Source organism: Anguilla rostrata, chromosome 5, assembly GCF_018555375.3.
Source record: "Anguilla rostrata isolate EN2019 chromosome 5, ASM1855537v3, whole genome shotgun sequence".
NCBI classification, from domain to species: domain Eukaryota; kingdom Metazoa; phylum Chordata; class Actinopteri; order Anguilliformes; family Anguillidae; genus Anguilla; species Anguilla rostrata.
The window spans coordinates 484583-503772 of NC_057937.1; the positions used below are offsets into that span (position 1 = coordinate 484583).

Genomic DNA, 19190 nt, shown 5'->3' on the forward strand with positions numbered 1-19190 from the left:
GTAAAGAGGCTTTCAGACGACCGGATTCTGCTCCTCAGCCCTGCCCCGATCACGTGGTCCCGACTGCACCGGTGAGGGAAGCACCGCGAAGAGGTCCGAATACAGATCCAGGCAAGATTTTATGAGTGTAATATTAATATCTTTAAGTAGCCTATAATTACATGTTTATAAAAATGAGTAGAATTAAAAGTTTAAACAAAATTGTAAAAATATATTTAGAGAATTTAGCATTTGTTTAGAGTAAGTCATCACGGGCTACATAACTCAGTAGCCGAGTTTGAAGAAAAAAAAATCGTTCCTGTATATAGAGTGCCGCTTATTTCCTCAATGGAGGAGTTTTTCTTTACCATTTGACCTTTGATATATTTTAAGGATGAAGTGCGGACGAAAGGACATGAATCAGAAAATATCCTCCAGACTTTCTATCTGACAGTAGTGGATTTTGGGATTTAAACTTGAATATTGTTTGTTTCTACAAATGTCAACTCCGCTGACCGCGGGTGTGTAGTTACACACCGGCGACTGCTGCTGGGGCAGGACCACACGAGACCGCTCCGAAGACGCAGGCGCGGGCGGCGCAGTTTTTTTATTATATCGCTTCCAGTATTCATTGGGACATTTATTTAGTTTGATTTAAATCCAACTCGCAATTTCCACATGGGAGGAAACGGCAGTACAGCGGTGTTATCCGGGAAAGATGAGCGGCTGTGTGTCATCATTGACTTGATGGTTGGCACGAACTTGGATTCAGGTTTCCAGAAAACTGGACGCTGAATTCGAACATCCCTTACCTCTTCGGATCGACCCGGACAGCCGGGTTGCTTTTTCTAGGACCTGTTACCTTTCAAATTCTGAGACTACCTGGGCGAAGGGAACTTAAGAAACCTTCGAATCTACATTAACCCTTCTGTTAAAATTTCATACATTAAAGACATAAACCGACTGAACTTGAAGTTTCGCGCGTCAGCTGCTATTAACTGATGGCTTCCTCCGTAACTCTATCGCTGTTTCTACTCTTCCTCACCGTGGCAAGTAAGTAAAACACCAGGGTTTTACAGGAAGAATCGAATATAATGTGTTGTGCTGTCATGGTTACATTGGCTTGATTTCACAGAAACGCGTTTCTTGCGTGTGTTTAATGTTGAGAACATGCGTGTGACGTTTGCGTAAAATAATAGCAAATATAACGCTGTTGAGGCATAAAGATAAATGTATTAAGTTCTGTAGTGACTGAAGTACCTATGACGCTTTGAATTATCTGTGTTGCATTACCTTGGCAGTGTACAACGTCTGCTTTTTTGTGACAAAGAACTCGTAGGGGGTTAATGTGCCAAAAATATGGGTGATAAACAATGTTTGAACTCTGCAGCAAGTTTGATTCTAATTTCCAGCCACATTGAATAGCACGAAATTTCACTGAATAATAATAGCACGGTGACGCATTTACCTGCTGTTGTATGGCTCGTGCAATATTTATCCTATATCAGCAGGTATGTAGTGAATTCTTTATTCGAAACCCGGTGCCATTGCCCAAATGAAGAAAAGCAATGGGATTACGTGGTCTGTTTTTTAAAACCTTTTAGAGGGTACCTATGAAGTTCGGTAATTATGTGAAACTTGTATGAAAGGTCAATGCATAACTCAATCATGTGGCAGGTATGTTGTAAGAAAACAACAACAGCGTCACGCAGATGACAAAGTCATTTGGGTCGAAATGGCGTAACACGGCAAATAATTAATAATATTTTAGTTGCGTCATCATTGCATAGTCACGTGTTTTATGCCGTAGTAGAATAAAGTGCAATGCAATTTGTAATGGGAAAAATGGCCATGCAATAATATATAGTGTAGCCTATATCAGTGCGCGTACAGTATGAAACACACAGTCCCTTCGTCCTTGTTCCAACCAGAACTTATTCAGTTGCCATATCGTTTCAATCCTGTACTACTAAATTCCACCTTAAATGACAAAATGAGATTATGAAAAGTCTGTATAGTCATTTCCACAAAGTAACCAGCCTTCTATATCTTTGAAGAATAATAAAATGTTGAATATGATTCTTTCCTTCATAACGAGGCCTGTATCATTTGAAGTATCATAATGTTCTGAACGCTTCACATCTTTTTAAAAAAATTATATAAAATTGTCTGTATGAGAATCATTTGGGTGTAATGGAAAATGGCACCTAACCCTGCCATGCGCTGATGATGTCATCTTCAGGGGCCAGGGAAAATAAGTGCAATTTAATGCTGTGTGATAATTTCTGCACAGAGGAGTGGAAATCATCAATGGGCACTCCTCATTGGACACCATTTAATGGGCTGGAATCTTCTTAAAGATGGTGGAACTCGATTGACTTCCAGGGGCCTATTCCAATCCCTTATTTTAGTCTCCTTGCTTCCTTTCCTTGATTCCTTTCCTTGCTCCAAGCTCCACCCGCTGGAGGACTAAAGTGCTAAAGCTCTGCCCACTACAAAACAGTGACTGGACCTAAGAAGTGCTTTGAATGAAACTGTGGGATTTCCTGTAGAGGAAAATTTCAAATAATTATATCTTCTCATGGGCAAACTACGCAACCTGTTTCTCCGAACGACTTCTCATTGAAAGTTTGATGTTGATGTTTCCAGTGCAAGGTGCTCCACAGTCAGCACACGCAGTGTGTGCACACGTGTGGCACGCAGCTGCTCTCGCTGACTGATTGCATCTTCACTTTTTCAATTATGAAAAAGTGCTTCAAAGTGCCGGAGGGATGATTTACTGCTGCCCACATGTGCAGTTCGGAGCGCAGCAGATCCTGCAGGCGAGAGAAGGCATATTTCTCACATGCATGTGCAGTGTGTCAATCTAGCCAGGACTGCATAGCAGGTTAATTACCACTGGCAATACTGCGCGTAGTACACTACTGTTATAGAGGAACCCTTTATTATTAACTCCCATTAACTGCACTGTAGCACAGTAAGGCCCTGCTTTCCCATGAGGAAGGCTGCAGTCTGACTTGGTGGCACTTCCTGTTTTTGTTGCTCTGTGCATGGGGTGTTTGCGCTCTCTCTTTTGTGCAGATATGCGCGCACATCGTTGCAGGAGCGTTACTGCGCATTTAATGCACTAGTACATTAGCAGCCTCTCTTAAAGACCAGAGGCTGTTAAACTACTGCTTGCTCAGAGTTCTTATTTCCTTTGGAGATACTGTCATGGATGGCATGTCCCAGTTTTGTTGGGTGAGTTTACTGCAGTCCTGTTAATGAGCTGCTCAGCAGAACTTATGATCCATGCGCTGTTCCCTCTTAATGCTCAGCCTCTTTCACATGCTACAGTGTGTTTTCAGGACTGGAAACGAGAGAACACAACTTTTACTACTGACTCTCAAACTGTAGCCTGTGCATGTGTGTGTGTGTGTGTGTGTGTACGGAACTCTCAACTCTGACTGTGTTATCAGGCTAATCTATTCTTTGGCAAGATGGTATGATCGGGGACGAGCAAGCAGATCAATATTTAGAGTTTACGATGACACCAGGCCTTATTCTCAACAAATAAATGCCTGTGAACCTCTTAATTATGCCACAAAAAGAAAGAATATGACGCAAGGTTGGGAAAATACAGTACACACGTTTTTACCCAAGTGCTCCCAGTATCGCAGTGAAGGGTTCTGGGTAATTCCTGAGTGCTGTGTGAGGTCACACTAATAGCAGGAGCATATCATCTCTTCCTTCAGCTACTGGGCTTTTGTTGAATTAACCCTTTGAGGAATTGTTTTTTTTAAAATGTTTTTTTCAAAATTCTAAGTCAGTGTTCTAGAACTCAACTGCTTTCAGTCACCAGTAGTGACTGTGACATCAGCATTAGAATGTTCAGCTAAGAACAATCTAATCACATTCATGCGACCTCACACCTTAAAGGGGTTAGTGCAGTGGCGTGAGGAACCATCTGAAGCTTGAAAGACAGTGGCCGGGAAGGAGGCAGCTGCAGATGGCGGCCATCTTAATAATTCACTGTGGATATTTCTGCAGGCTCGGCGGCCATCTTTGTTTCGCATGTTTTTGTACAAAATGGAGGAAATTAAGAGATTCTCAACACATCTCGGAGTTTCTGTGTTTGCGACACCTTCTGGTGTAAAATGGAGCCCTCTTGTCTTGTCTGAAAAGAGAGGTTTTAATATTCAGATCTTATTGTCTGGTGACTGTATAAGTCTAGATAAGATAAGAGGAGAAAATTGCAGTCTTTGGCTGAATTATTAAAGACTAGATGTGCACCTGGGTGATATTTTATTCTTAGCAGTCTTGTGTGTGTGTGTGTGTAGTGTATTTTATATAATGGTTTTGGGGTTACATAATTTGGCATACTAGGTTTCAGAAACAGTATATAGTTAAAAGAGGCAAATTTTACTGTTTACACATTTTTGCTGTCCAAACGAACGCGTTCCCCGGGTTTAATGTTTTTGCTGATCTGCAGCTCTGTCCCTTTACCCCACCACAGGGCTGATGCACTTGTTCGTTTCGCTCGGCTCAGTGGCCTGTGTTTGCCAGCCTCTCACCCCTGACTGTATGTTCCTCTCGTCTCATGTCAAGCATACAGCAGATCGGCGCACTACTCCGCATAATTTATAGTGCCCTTTCCCCGGGCGTGTGATCGAACGGCTCTTTTGAACATCAAAGCTTAGCCATGCTGTGACTGCCTGGAGGCCCGAAGGCGGACGGGATGAATATTCTTAACCCCTATTAACCTCGATTAGAACCCGCGGCCGCCATGGCTCCACGGCAACGGCATCATCTCCGCATCATCGCATCCAAGGACGGAAAACGAGGAAAATGAGTACAGTGGGAAGTGGAAGCACTGAACCCTTTAAAGGTGTGAGGTCCCAAATGAGCGATTAGAGTGTTCTTAACAGAACATTCTAATGCTGATGTCACAATCACCTGCTGGTGACTGAAAGCATGGAAGTTCTAGAACACTGACTTAGAATTTTGAAAAAAAAGGAAATCATTGTGAAAAACCTGCTCTTCAAAGGGTTAAGAATTTAATTTAATTTAACACCATGACAGAAACCACTCTGGCACATACTCCCTGATTGAGTTCAGCTTTGGCTACTGCAGAATCAGGCCAGAACTTTAAACAGGTGTATTGTGGGCAATTTAGGAGTTTGCATGGAAGGTGACCTTTTGAAATATGAAAACCATCACTCTGGGTCACAATTATAAAACTTTTGTCTGTAAAACATCCAAAGACATTATCTTCACTGCACGGCAACTGGTCAAAGTTGATCACACGGTACTGCCACGCAGGCATTGTTAATTGTGAGCCAGAGTGATGGTTTCCTGCTGATTCAGCAGAAATAAAGCAGATAAAAGAGGATGCAAGAGTCTGTTTTGCATTCTGCCTGAAGAACAGTGTTGATTATCTGAGTTAATATTAAGGGGTACAGGGTCATTTTTTTCAGTTTTATTCTGCAACTGAATTTAATTTCTCAAAGTCACAGATGCCCGATTTTATTTGATTTTATCTGCTTGTATAATTTTACTGGTTAATTAGGAAAGTTGAAACGGTTGCTTTATTGCTGTGCTATAGATTATTGTGACCTATATGCTCATTCAAAGGGATTTTATGATGGTCAGCACACTGAAATAGTTTTAAGGTGGGAAAGGGCATTTCCATGGTGCCAAACATTTTCTTGCAATATTAAATATCTTTCTCTCTGTCTGATAGTTCAAGCTCCTGCCCTGCTTTGATACTCTACCCCCGTGCAGTTCTGTGCAATGATAGTTTACCTGTTTAACTTCAGCAGGTGCACCAGCATCACCTGCCAGGTGCTTAAAAGACCAGAGAGGACTACACAACATGAAAGCGCATGCAATTTCTTGGCGAAAAAAAATAACTGTACAGTACTGTTACTTTTTATCTGACATATTGTCATCCCTTAGCAGGAATATCAGTGTTAGAATCTCACACAAACATGCTGTTTTCTGCGCATGCTAGCTGAGAGGCGGGGCCAAACCCACAGCAGATCTGCAGAGCTGAATAGATGCATTTGGGTCACATCAGACAGGGCTGCAATTAAACCACCAGATTCAGATTCTTTATAATCCCCTCCTGCTCATTTTTTAGGAGCGTATGTAGGTAAGGATTACTGGTGTATTATAATGGTTAAGGAGCTGTGCTTGTTGCTCAAGAGCTTGCAGGTTTAATTCCCAGGAGGTGCACTGCTGTTGTACCCTTGAGCTGGGTACTTAGTCTGAAATGCGTCATATATCCATCTGTGTACGTGTGTTAAAAATATAAGCATGCTGTGCATGTTGCTGTAGATAATTGCGTACTGAATGTAAAGTATATTTTTATTTCCCAAAATGCCCCTCTCTCTAATTACCATGACGATTCTGACATAAGAATGTCATATTAAAATGGTAGTAAATCAACAATTTATGTGTTGTTTATAGAGAGTTCCGTAGGGACCAAATGAATTTGATTGAGCTGATAGTTATCTGACAGTGAAGATCTTACATTGAACACAAGGTCATGTGGGCTCAGATTGATTGTGGGCATGTGAATCTGAGAAAGTGAAATCACACAGTAAAATATGGGAAATATGGGGAATCACACAGTAAAATATGGGACATATGGGAAATCACACAGTAAAATAAGGGAAATAGACTCGTGCCCCACAGGAAGTGTTCTGTTGTTAATATACACGGCTGAGTGATTGTATATCATTCCGTGATCTCAGGGGCCGTCTAAGTTTTGTGATGAAAGACGGTGTTATTGTTGAACATGGATCAGCAGTACTGAGAGTGACGGCTCTTCATAGTAATACAGGGCGCTGAGGTCCCACTGGCATTCCTGGTGAAATGCATTATGGGTGAAAGCGGGGACATTGACAGTCCCCTCTGCTGAACCCGACGGCTCTGCGCTCAAACTGCGGAGTTCACCGCTTGCTCTGAGTCACATGGGTTTAATCCCGCCATTAGTGCGGTGACAGAGTCATCCAGGCCTCTTCTCCCGAGCGGTAATGGGACAGATCGCTGTCCAATTAAACTGATCAGTTCGGAGGGGTGAGAAGTTGCGGCATTTTCAGGATGTTCGCTGGCTTCCAACACCGCCCACTCCATGCTGATGCCCGCAGGATTTTATATCAGCGCACACAGCTGTGCCCGAACGCTAGCTGCTAATATTGGTGCTAGCATCCGCGCTCACGCCGCTGCGCGGTACAGGCTTTGGGTAGCTGGAGGCGTGCGCGCCTGTCTGGTTAAATATGCCTGTCTGCGGGGGAAACGCTTGCGGTGACGTGTGGGGTATGAGTGTGGAGATCGGCAGGGGCTCCGCCGGTGGGACAGGTGCACGAGCACCCCGGCCTCTCAACATCCAACCCACCCCCCCCCCCATTTCCCCTGAGAGGCCCACGGGCTGCTGGGGTCTGCAGCTCAGATTAGAGACGGGGACAGAACTGAACCCCGTGGGGGAGTGAGGTGCAGCTCTGATGCGGAGATGATGAATAAGTCATCGGGAGACACACGTTACCCACACCAGCCCAGCCTGAGGCACGCTTTCAGCACACCTCCTATCTCTCTAAATGCTCAATAATGACACCAGGCCAAACTTATTCATTTACTTTGGAGGCTCCTTTGTCTGTGAAATGTGTTTGTAAATTTTATTGACTTTTCGACTGAAAGTTAAGGACTAGTGTATTTCAGTTCATTTCACCTAAGGATGCAGTAAACTTGCTTATATTAATTCTTATGGAGTTAATTCATCCATGATCAAATTTAGGTTTTTTAAAATTTGCCAAATCCAGATGGCCCTCTTTTGCTTCTGTTTTTATTTTCTCAAAATCCTCGTTTGTGAGAAGCGTGTGTTGTGTTCCAGTAAGAAACAGCATATTCGTCATTGCACTTTCTGGAATAATCCAAACAGACAGATTTTTAACAGGATGTGCTCTCATGGAATGTAATCTGCTTAAAAATCTCTGTAATTGTTTTGTTGGTTTTTCGAAAACTTTTCTTACAAAAATAAATAATGTGCGTGGCCTCCAGGCCGAGACTCAGAGTCGGTCTTGTCATTCGTCGCGTTTCCGGTTGGCTGGATCAAGGGGCACTGAAAGTGCTATAATGGCTCGATGTCTGTTGGCAGGGGCGTTGCTAGGAATTCTGGGCCGCCTGAAAGACTATTGCTCTGAGCTCCCCTTTTTTAGCTGCCCTCTTCAAACCTGTGGGCCCCTAGAATGGTCACCACCCACATCCTGCCTGGATCCTCTACACCATTAACAGCAATGCATCAGGCTGCCATATCACATCCAGCCCTGGATCCTCTGCATCAGGCTGCCATATCACATCCAGCCCTGGATCCTCTGCATCAGGCTGCCATATCACATCCAGCCCTGGATCCTCTGCATCAGGCTGCCATATCACATCCAGCCCTGGATCCTCTGCATCAGGCTGCCATATCACATCCAGCCCTGCATCCTCTGCATCAGGCTGTCATATCACATCCAGCCCTGGATCCTCTGCATCAGGCTGCCATATCACATCCAGCCCTGGATCCTCTGCATCAGGCTGTCATATCACATCCAGCCCTGGATCCTCTGCATCAGGCTGTCATATCACATCCAGCTCTGGCTCCTCTGCATCAGGCTGCCCTGGATCCCCGTCACAGGGGCTGTAATGTGCTCTGCAGTAGCCCTGCTGCCGTGCCGTGTCATTTGCTCCGTGACATACACGACAGACATGCTTGAGGTTAGGCATGAGAAAGCAGAGACTTCCTGACTACTGGGGTGTGAAGGAAACGCCTGCGGCTCAGAACTGGCTTTCTGTATTCAGATGTTTAAAAACTCTGCCAGAAGTGTACAAGTGAATATTTATTTCAGTGAGTATTTGGGTATAATCTTGTCCATCCCCTGCCCCTATATTGATGGTCACAGCAACAAAACAAATCAACAAGACTTGAGGATGTATATTGTACTTTTGAACATTCATTTGTAAGTTTAGAGAGCAATTTTGTCAGTTGTACAGAAAGCACAACAGGATTACTGCTGGGCACCACTAAGGTGAAGTGTACGAGTCGGACCGTCCCAGAATGCACCGTGTGCGTTATGTGAGTGCTCAGCACGGTGTGAGAGTGGTTTTACCCCCCTGTCTAAGTGTGTCCTCTTTGTGTGTATCCGGTGTTTCCCCCACCCTTTCTTCTCTCTCTGGGCGGGCCCGTTTAAACCCCCCCCCCCCCCCCCCCACCCCGCTCATAGCTGGCTCAGTGAGTTTTGGCGTAAAAATGGCTCCACCTGGGCTTAGTTGGCAGTAGCAGCTGAAGTTGACTGAACTCCACCTGTGCTGCACTTTTACCTTCAGGCCTCTGAATCGCTGGACCGTTTCTGTTTGTTTTTTCTCCCTCTGTTTGTCGTACAGAAACCAGGCACATTATTTTTCGCTGTTTTTTTGGATTTGACATGGACACAGGGATGGCTGTTCGTGCGTATAATTGTCGCCTCCCTTTCAACTGTAACTGGATTTAAAATGAGCTATTTGTAGGGACTAGTGGACCGATCCCTCCTGTGCTTGCCAAACTTCATCCCCAATTCATTTTCAAGTTTTCAAATTAATACTGTTTTCCTTTTCTTTAAAATGCTGTTTAAATATGAAACAACTGTTTGTTGCTTTGAGTAACCACAGTTTCCTGTACAGGTAAATAAATCCTCATATATTATTATGGTTTTTAATCTGAATGAATCATGAGAAGACTCTCCTGTCTGACCTGCAGAGTGGAGAATGCTGCTTATCTAAAGCGAAGCCGCTTACGGTCCAACATCATTTTGAAAAGCCGCGTGTGAAGTAAAGCCCTGCAGTGACACACGTCAATAAGAGTTTCTGTAGTGGCTCTAACGTTAAGTTCCCCCTTATAGACACTCAAACTTGCCTGGAATCTAGATTCACAGTGAGCTGAATCTGAATCTGTTTATCAGAAAGACTCGTTTGTTTCTGTCTGGTTCATGTGTCCAAAGCGCCCTGTCTTCATCATTAACAGTTTAAATTTGTTCAGCCTGGGCATTCAATCATCATTTGATTACTAATCCTGGCATCAGTGTTATTATAGTGTATTGAAATGAGCTAATTTGTTCCATGAAGCTCCTGTGCATACAGTTTCACCACTTCACATTTAATAAATAAAACGCAGTACAATTCACAAGCTACAGATTTTTTTTGAGAGTTGACAGTTGACTTCCTTTCCATTTGATTTTGCATAAATACCGAAACTGAAGCTCTTCAGGAAAATCTTAGCTACCCCTCCTTCTTCCTCACTTGTATCTTACTGCAGTGGGATTACCCATAATGCCCAGGGTTGGGAGGAGGTGGTCATGGATAACAGAAGTAATAGGAGTTTTTAAAAATGCATTAAATGTTCAGGCCCGAAGCCCTTGTCTCAAGTTCAATTTGGGGATGGACACGGTCAGCGAATGTGACGTTTGATGTGAGAAGAGGTAATCTGACATTCAGAGAATTTTGGGCAGTCTCCAAATGGAGGGTCAGTCGCTGTCTCCCATTGGTCATGGCAGATGTTTTAGGGGTTGAATAACCACCCCCCCCCCGAAAGGGCAGGCGCATCCAAAGGAACTCTCACTGGCACAATGAAGTTTTAGATCTTAACCCCTTCATGTGTGAGGTCACAAATACGTGATTAGAATGTTTTTAACTAAACATTCTAATGCTGATGTCACAATCACTACTGGTGACTGAAAGTGATGGAGTTCTGGAACACTGACCTAGGGCATTGAAGAAACATTCTAAAAAAATGTACTCTTCAAATTGTTAAATAGCAGACCTAATCAGTTTGGTTTTGACTGGCACTTGAAATTATGTGTAGCTGTATGTCTGTGTGTGTGTATTTCTGGGCTTTTCATTGATGTTAATGTCTTTCCGCAGTAAAATATTGTGTTTTCTTAGCTGGCTTTGCAGAGAGCTGAAAGCCTAGTTAAAGTGTCACATTTTATTACTCAGATTAAGGTGCTCATTCGAACCCAAATCCTGCTCACGCCCACGCCAGTGTACTTCTCTGAAAGGAGAAATTCTGACTGTGTGCCAGGAAAACTTTTTAATGCTTTTATTTATTTTTATTATATTTATGGCCCCTAGAAATAACATATTGATGTTTTACAAAGTTGGACCTGATGTAATTGTTTCTTGTTAACTTTTCCATGAATATTTAGTGTGTTAAAGTGGCAGAACAGGACCGCAGTATTCTACCAAAAAAATGATACTGTAAGATTGAGTAGCTTCAGTGTGCCATATGTGGTTAATATTTTAAAAATAATTATAATCATTGAGTGAATGCTTACATCACAAGTTGAAATGAGGTTAATGCAAATGGATTGTAGGGAGTGTTTAGCTGAATATTTCATAATATTTTCAGCACCAGTGACCCATCGAGGCAGATTTATATGTTCTTGGTTTGCAGATTTAAGTAACGCACCTGGGTTTCATTTTTTCTTGGAACAACACAAGATTCCTTTTTATCTCCTGCTCTACGGAACTGGCTTCAGTGAAATGGGTTTGTGCTCAGTGTTGCTCCCGGTGGACATATCTGGTACTGTAATGTAAACTGCTCTTATTGCATTACCTTAAAATAATGCCCATTTATTTGTTTGTCTGTTGCAAGTATATTTCTAAGCAGAAGTTGCTCAAATAAATGTACTACTCATAAAAACCCAATCATGAAGAACCCTGGAGACCGTGCGATGTGAGTTAGCTGTGGAATCACTGATGTGATTGGTCAATTGAGCGCTGAGTAAAAACGATAACCAGTCAGCTGTGTGGCTCTCCAGGACGAAGGACTCAGTGCCTCTGTGCTTAATTTATGTCTGAGGAGTCCACACACGTCGTTACCCAAACGAGCTGCTGATTGAAAGGAAACTATGAAAATCTGCAGATGCTGCAGCGCCCTCAGGACTGAGTTATAAGACCCCTGGACCTTCCTTCCATTCGCTGATCTACAGAGCATGGACAGGTGAAATCAATACCGCAGAAACCTCAACCAATCAGCCAGCAGTCGCTTGTGATGCGTCAGGCTGCAGAGGAACGGGGAGAGGACGCTGCCTGCTTCAGGACCTTCGCTCAGCCCCAGGGGGCTCCTCGGGGTCTTAACCAGCTCATTGATCTGCTCATCATCTTGGGTTTCCGACCGATCCGGCGTACCCTTTCCAGCTCGGAGCGCTCTTTAAAGACCTGCCGGACGGCGGCCCTCCAGGCGCTGCGTCGGCTGCGTGTTTCAGAGCGAGTTCGACAGCACAATCTCCACGTGTCTCTGGCAATTCTGCGAATTCTGCCGGAAGTCCCCGTCCTCTGGCCGGCTCTGTGGTCCGGGCAGCACAGTCCCCATTTTAAAAAGTTCAGTTTGAGTACCGTTGAGTACAGTTTTGAGTCCCAAGCTGAACCTGCCCCATTTTGTGAATCAGCCGTTGCTAATCCTCCCTCTTTGGAGGGGCGTAGCCACAGTGCAGACTCTGGAGCGGAGATTACTCTCCTCACTGAGCCTGCATTTAATCCACACCATGAACTCTGAATTAATACTGAAAGCTGAAAATATTAATTTTTATATGCATGAACAGTTGTTTTGCTTTTGCTGAACTCCTGCGGGCGCTCGGGCTGGGGGCATGTGGGCAGGGGTACCGCCTGTAGCCTTGGGCCTCTGCACGGGCAGAGAGGGAGACCCTTGGTCTGTGACCCTGGCATTCGACCGCACTGCTGTGAGACCGCTTTCATTTTGGAGTGAAAGCGGTCTGTCGTCCTCAGACACGAGACATTGCCTAATATCAGACATACTGTATCCGTCTGATTTGATTTAGTGTTTGATCCGGTTTAGGGACAGCTGTGGGGAATTAGCAGGTCAAGTTCAGGTGACTGTAAAGCTGATACCTGCTGGGGGGGGGCGTGTTTCTGTAGCAGTGAGTCCCTGTTAATAACCCCCCCCCCCATTTAATCTGCCCACATGATTCCCCAGCTCCAATAACAGCAGCCTGTAGGCTCTGTCTGAAACTCTATCTATCTTTACATCTCCATTATTCTGATAGATATTCCCTTATTCCAGGGTCTCAAACTCCAGTCCCAGAGGGCCGCTGTCTCTGCTGGTTTTCATGATTTCCTTTCAATCAGCAGCCAATCATGGCCTTGGGAACAACGTGTGCAGATCCTTTTAGCCAATCAGTGACTGAAACTAAGCACTTAAGTGCAGGAACACATCAAAAACCAGCAGACACAGCGGCCCTCCAGGATTTGAGTTTGAGATCCCTGCCTGATAGTTATTCCCTTATTCTGATAGTTATTCCCTCATTCTGATTGTTTTTCCCTCATTCTGATAGTTATTCCCTTACTCTGATAGTTATTCCCTTATTCTGATAGTTATTCCCTCATTCTGATAGTTATTCCCTTATTCTGATAGTTATTCCCTCATTCTGATAGTTATTCCCTCATTCTGATGGTTATTCCCTCATTCTGATAGTTATTCCCTTATTCTGATAGTTATTCCCTCATTCTGATAGTTATTCCCTCATTCTGATAGTTATTCCCTCATTCTGATGGTTATTCCCTCATTCTGATAGTTATTCCCTTATTCTGATAGTTATTCCCTCATTCTGATAGTTATTCCCTTATTCTGATAGTTATTCCCTCATTCTGATAGTTATTCCCTTATTCTGATAGTTATTCCCTCATTCTGATAGTTATTCCCTTATTCTGATAGTTATTCCCTCATTCTGATAGTTATTCCCTTACTCTGAGTGCTCTTCCCTTGCTGTAACTGCTCCCTGCTCCCTGCTCTTGCAGCTGGGGGGGCTGCTGATGCGGAGGAGCGGCTGGTAACCGAGCTCCTGGGGCCCGAGCGCTACAACAAGCTGATCCGCCCCGCCGTCAACAAGAGCCAGCAGGTCACCATCGCCATCCAGGTGTCCCTGTCCCAGCTCATCAGTGTGGTGAGAACCCCCCCATACAGCCCCCCCCATCCCAGCTCATCAGCGTGGTGAGTGCCCCCCCATACAGCCCCCCCCCCAGCTCATCAGCGTGGTGAGTGCCCCCCCCCCCCCAGCTCATCAGCGTGGTGAGTACCCCCCCATACAGCCCCCCCCCCCCCCAGCTCATCAGCGTGGTGAGTACGCCCCCCCCCCCCCCTCATCCAGGTGCCCCACCTCATCAGCTCATCAGTGTGGTGAGTATTGGTTGAATCCAGGGGGAGTGTGGCACAGTACTTCAGAAAACAAGCTTGTTCCTCGGTAATGAGAGGTTGCAGGTGCAAATCCCGGGAACAGTGCTGCTGTTCCCTTGAGCAAAGGGTCTTCATATGAATTGCTTTAGTAAATGTTCGGCTGATGATAAATTGAACCACCCAAGGGAGCTGTATGTGTGCTGAGGTCAATGTGCTCTCAAGTGCAAATCGATTGCGTAGAGTCTCACAGGTGGCTATATACATTTTAAAGTGATACTTTTAATCTGTGGAGGTCTCTTTGGTGATTATTTTAAGCACTGTATCAAATAAAATGCATTTTATGTGCAGATGTAAAGGTGGGCAGGTTTGGTCAGTGTTCTGTTCTCTGTGTTGCAGAATGAAAGAGAGCAGATCATGACCACGAATGTGTGGCTCACTCAGGCCAGTACTGCATGCGGTACTATCTCTGTCTGTACTACCCCTCAGTCTGTACTGTCTGTACTACCCCTCAGTCTGTACTACCCCTCAGTCTGGACTGCCTGTACTACCCCTCAGTCTGTATTCCTGTCTGTACTACCCCTCAGTCTGTACTGTCTATACTACCCCTCAGTCTGTACTGTCTGTACTACCCCTCAGTCTGTACTGTCTGTACTACCCCTCAGTCTGTACTGTCTATACTACCCCTCAGTCTGTACTGTCTGTACTACCCCTCAGTCTGTACTGTCTGTACTACCCCTCAGTCTGTACTGTCTGTACTACCCCTCAGTGTGTACTCCTGTCTGTGTGTGTGAGAGAGTGTGTGTATGCATATGTGTGTGTGTGAGTATATATGTGTGCATGTGTGTCTGTATATGTGCATGTGTGTGTGTGTCTATGTGTGTGTGTGTGTGTGTGTCTATGTGTGTGTATGTACGTGTGTGTGTGTGTGTATGTGTGTGTGTAGTATATGTATGTGTGTGTGTGTGTGTGTGTGTATGCGTGTGTGTGTGTGTGTATATATGTGTGCATGTGTGTATGTATATGTATATGTGCATGTGTGTGTGTGTGTGTGTGTGACTGTGTGTGTATGTACATGTGTGTGTGTGTATATGTATGTGTGTGTGTGTGTGTGTATGCGTGTGTGTGTGTGTGTGTGTGTGTGCGCGTGCGTGTGTGTGTGACTGACTCCTCTGTCCCCTCAGGAGTGGCATGACTATCGGCTGATGTGGGACCCTCTGGAGTATGAGGGCATTAAGAAGCTGCGCATCCCCTCTCAGCACATCTGGCTGCCGGACATCGTCCTCTACAACAAGTGAGACCCCTCTGCACACACACTGCCCTCTGCACACACACAGTGCCCTCTGCACACACACCTCCCTCTGCACACACACACTGCCCTGTGTGCCACTCAGCGCTAAGGAAGGAGAAAAGGGACATTTGGACATGCAGAGCGCTCCCACACTGCTGAAAAAACTTTTATTTCTGGGTTGAATTTGTCTTTCGCTACCCCCCCTTCCAAACAATGCCTGTCTGTTTGCATACTCATTAAACATTACATGCAATAATATCCTGAATAAAAATAGTCAAAGTACAAACCTTTTCTTCCCCCCTGCTTCTTAGTGCTGACGGGACGTACGAGGTGTCATTCTACTCCAACGCTGTGGTGTCCTACACCGGGGACATCTTCTGGTTGCCCCCGGCGATCTACAAGAGTGCCTGCAAGATCGAGGTGAAGAACTTCCCCTTCGACCAGCAGAACTGCACGCTGAAGTTCCGGTCCTGGACCTACGACCACACGGAGATCGACCTGGTGCTCACCAGCGACTTCGCCAGCCGGGACGACTTCACGCCCAGCGGAGAGTGGGACATCGTGTCCCTGCCCGGCCGCAAGAACGAGGACCCCGACGACGTCACCTACCTGGACATCACCTACAACTTCATCATCAAGAGGAAGCCGCTCTTCTACACCATCAACCTGATCATCCCCTGCGTGCTCATCACCTCCCTGGCCATCCTGGTCTTCTACCTGCCGTCCGACTGCGGGGAGAAGATGACGCTCTGCATCTCCGTGCTCCTGGCCCTCACCGTCTTCCTCCTCCTCATCTCCAAAATCGTGCCCCCCACCTCGCTGGCCGTGCCCCTCATCGGGAAGTACCTAATGTTCACCATGGTGCTGGTGACCTTCTCCATCGTGACCAGCGTGTGCGTGCTGAACGTGCACCACCGCTCCCCCAGCACGCACCGCATGCCGCTCTGGGTGAAGAGGGTCTTCCTCCACAGGCTGCCCTCCTTCCTCTTCATGCGCCGGCCCGGCGCCTCCAACATCCGCGAGCACTTCCGGCGGAAGCACCGGGGGACGTCCTTCTCGGGCGCGGCGGGCGGGCCGGGGGGCGGGCCGGGGGCGGCGGACGCCGAGGCCTTCTACGTGAGCGAGGACTCGGCGCGGCGGTACGGCTGGCGCGCCGGCGGCCTGCCCGAGAGCACAGAGTTCCGGCGGAGGGTGCGGGGCAAGCGCGAGGCCGACCTGGAGGAGGCGACCGACGGGGTGCGCTTCATCGCCGAGCACATGAAGAGCGAGGACGACGACGAGGGCGTGAGTACGAGCGCGAGGATGATGATGATGAGGGCGTGAGTATGAGCCTGAGTGTGTGTGAGAGTGTGTGAGCATTTGAGTATGTGTGTGAGAGAGTGAGAGTGAGAGTGAGTGTGAGTGTGAACATCCGTAGAGTATTTGTAGTGAGAGTTGTCAGATTAAGCTGTGAGTGGGGCTCTTTGACAGACGGGTGGCACGCTCTCATCTTTACCCATCACCTTTGTGAATTGTAGATTAGCTGGTATAGAAAAATCACAGTGATGACTGAAAATGTCCACTCGAGACAGGACTGGATGAGAGAAATGACAATCAGGTAATCAAACAAAATTTGAATGGATATGAAAGTATTGACAAGGCCCGTCATCTGCCACAGGTAATCGAGGACTGGAAGTACGTTGCCATGGTGATCGACCGGCTGTTCCTGTGGATATTCGTGCTGGTGTGCGTGGTGGGGACCGTGGGGCTGTTCATGCAGCCGCTCTTCCAGAGCTACAACACACCCGCCGCCGAGGACGAGTGATCGATCCGCTCCCTGCGTCCGCCCAAACACCCGGCCTGACGCTGCGCCCTGCAGCACAGACACACGGTCACATACAAACAACTCAGGACTTCAGTTTGAGGGCACCACTTATTTTCTCCATTGGGTTTGTTGGTTTCCTTTAAAAAGTGTGGAACCACGTCCTAGTTTTAAATCCGTTAATAGTGTGATCATATGTGAGTCAAATATATTCTGGGTGTTGAGAGGTAAAGGTGTGGTGTGTGCTTTGGAAAGATTGCTGAATCCAAAGTTCTGCAGGAAGATAAGATGATGTCACGACAATGTCAAGATCTGATCTGAAGAGATCTGTCTTCCAGGGCGAAACCTACTGACTTTAGTGACATTTACTATTGGAGGTAAAGACCAAAATTCTCTGCTTTCGTTAGCAGTTGATGAAGCGCAGTTGATGAAGCGCAGTTGATCTTGCTTTATATAAATGATGACAGCTGTACTGTAACGGCTATGAAGTGGAAATGGTTTTACAGGGTGAAGGTTTCAGTTGGACAGTCACTCATTGGACTTGGAAGCAATGAGAATTATTTCATTTTATGGGTGAGATTTTCATTTTCTATACTGTTTTCTAAACAGTTTATGTAAGGAAGGCTTCATTTAGTGACTCAGACACAATTGTTTTTCCCCTTACTGAGTTTTTGTCTGTCTTTTTCAGACATACTAGCACAAAACATTTTTAACGAAGCTGGTAGCAATAAACCTGTTTTATATAAAAGCCACAAGCACACAATCCAAGCCCATTTGGATGAAGACTCTCTTGACAAGGGAAGTAGCCGTGTGAATAATGAGAACTACAGTCCCCACAATACACTGTGGGTACAGCCTCCCACTCTTACTGACTATGATTTTCACAGAGTTGGACAACTACACTACGCTTAACTGGGGTTTTAAAACATTTATAAGTACTTTATGTGAAGCTCAATTGTTTGTTCAAAACAAACTCTTTCACTTCTGTGATTAATACTGCTACTGCAAGAGGTACTATTATCTGGGAAGCAAATATAAAGTTCACAAACATTGTTTTTTTCTCATCAAATTTTATGTCATATATATTCTTTTTGGAAGAACGTGATTTTTATTGTTTTTTTTGTTTCCTGTCATGTTACGTTTTCTCTGTCTACTAAAAGATAGACGGGAAAGAAAAAACTAACATTTTATTATGCAGCAATGGTGTTAAACGGTTGAATACACTATTAAATATTGTGACTGGAGGTCTGGTGAAGCATTGCTTTATTTATTTCATGTACAGAGATTTTGTTTCATTATGATTTATGCATCAAAGCATAAATAATTGTTTGATACAGTTGCCAATGCCTGTGAATAGATGTACCGTGCGTAACAGTTAAACATTTTTAAATTGCCTTAATTGAAAAAAAAAGTAGAAGCATAATTGGACAAATAAACTTGAATGGAAATAATGGAGTATCAATTATCCAAGTCAGGTAACTCTCCAAACAACAATATAATCTGTAAACAAAAGAGACATCCTTTGTATTATTGAAATAAAATGGGCTGAAAATATAAATTTGCTTGTGTTTGTGAGCAGGCGCCTTTATTTTGAGAAGGTCTTTGATGCAGACTGAGACACTGAGATGTTCAGGAGCTCACTTGCATCTTGGAACAATCAAAATTAAACTTTAATTAAATTACAGAACATTGTTGCATAGCTATTGAAGTATGCAGTTGCAAAGGGACATTTAAGTGTTATGTTCTGAGCCAAGACCTTAATGTATGACGAAGAGAAAGCAGGTGTGGCTAGCTGATGTTAGCATGGTTAGCGTTAGCCGTCTCTGTTCTGGTCCTGGGCTGCATTCACTGAGCCTTTCCCGAAACTGTTCAGTCCCCTAACGAAACCCCTAACATGCCGTGCCAACATGCCCCATGTCCTCCGTGCCAAAGGA

The 19190-nt window shown here is 45.2% G+C and overlaps 1 protein-coding gene across 1 annotated transcript; it reads left to right on the forward strand.

The window, feature by feature from the left end:
* On the forward strand, positions 1 to 18830 carry chrnb5a (cholinergic receptor, nicotinic, beta 5a). Its single transcript, XM_064334502.1, has 6 exons — positions 1 to 1032; positions 13792 to 13937; positions 14564 to 14608; positions 15349 to 15458; positions 15767 to 16739; positions 17113 to 18830. The coding sequence occupies exons 1-6, from the start codon at positions 981 to 983 to the stop codon at positions 17257 to 17259; spliced, it is 1473 nt and encodes a 490-aa protein (XP_064190572.1). The 5' UTR covers positions 1 to 980; the 3' UTR covers positions 17260 to 18830.
* Positions 18831 to 19190: the final 360 nt, after the last annotated feature.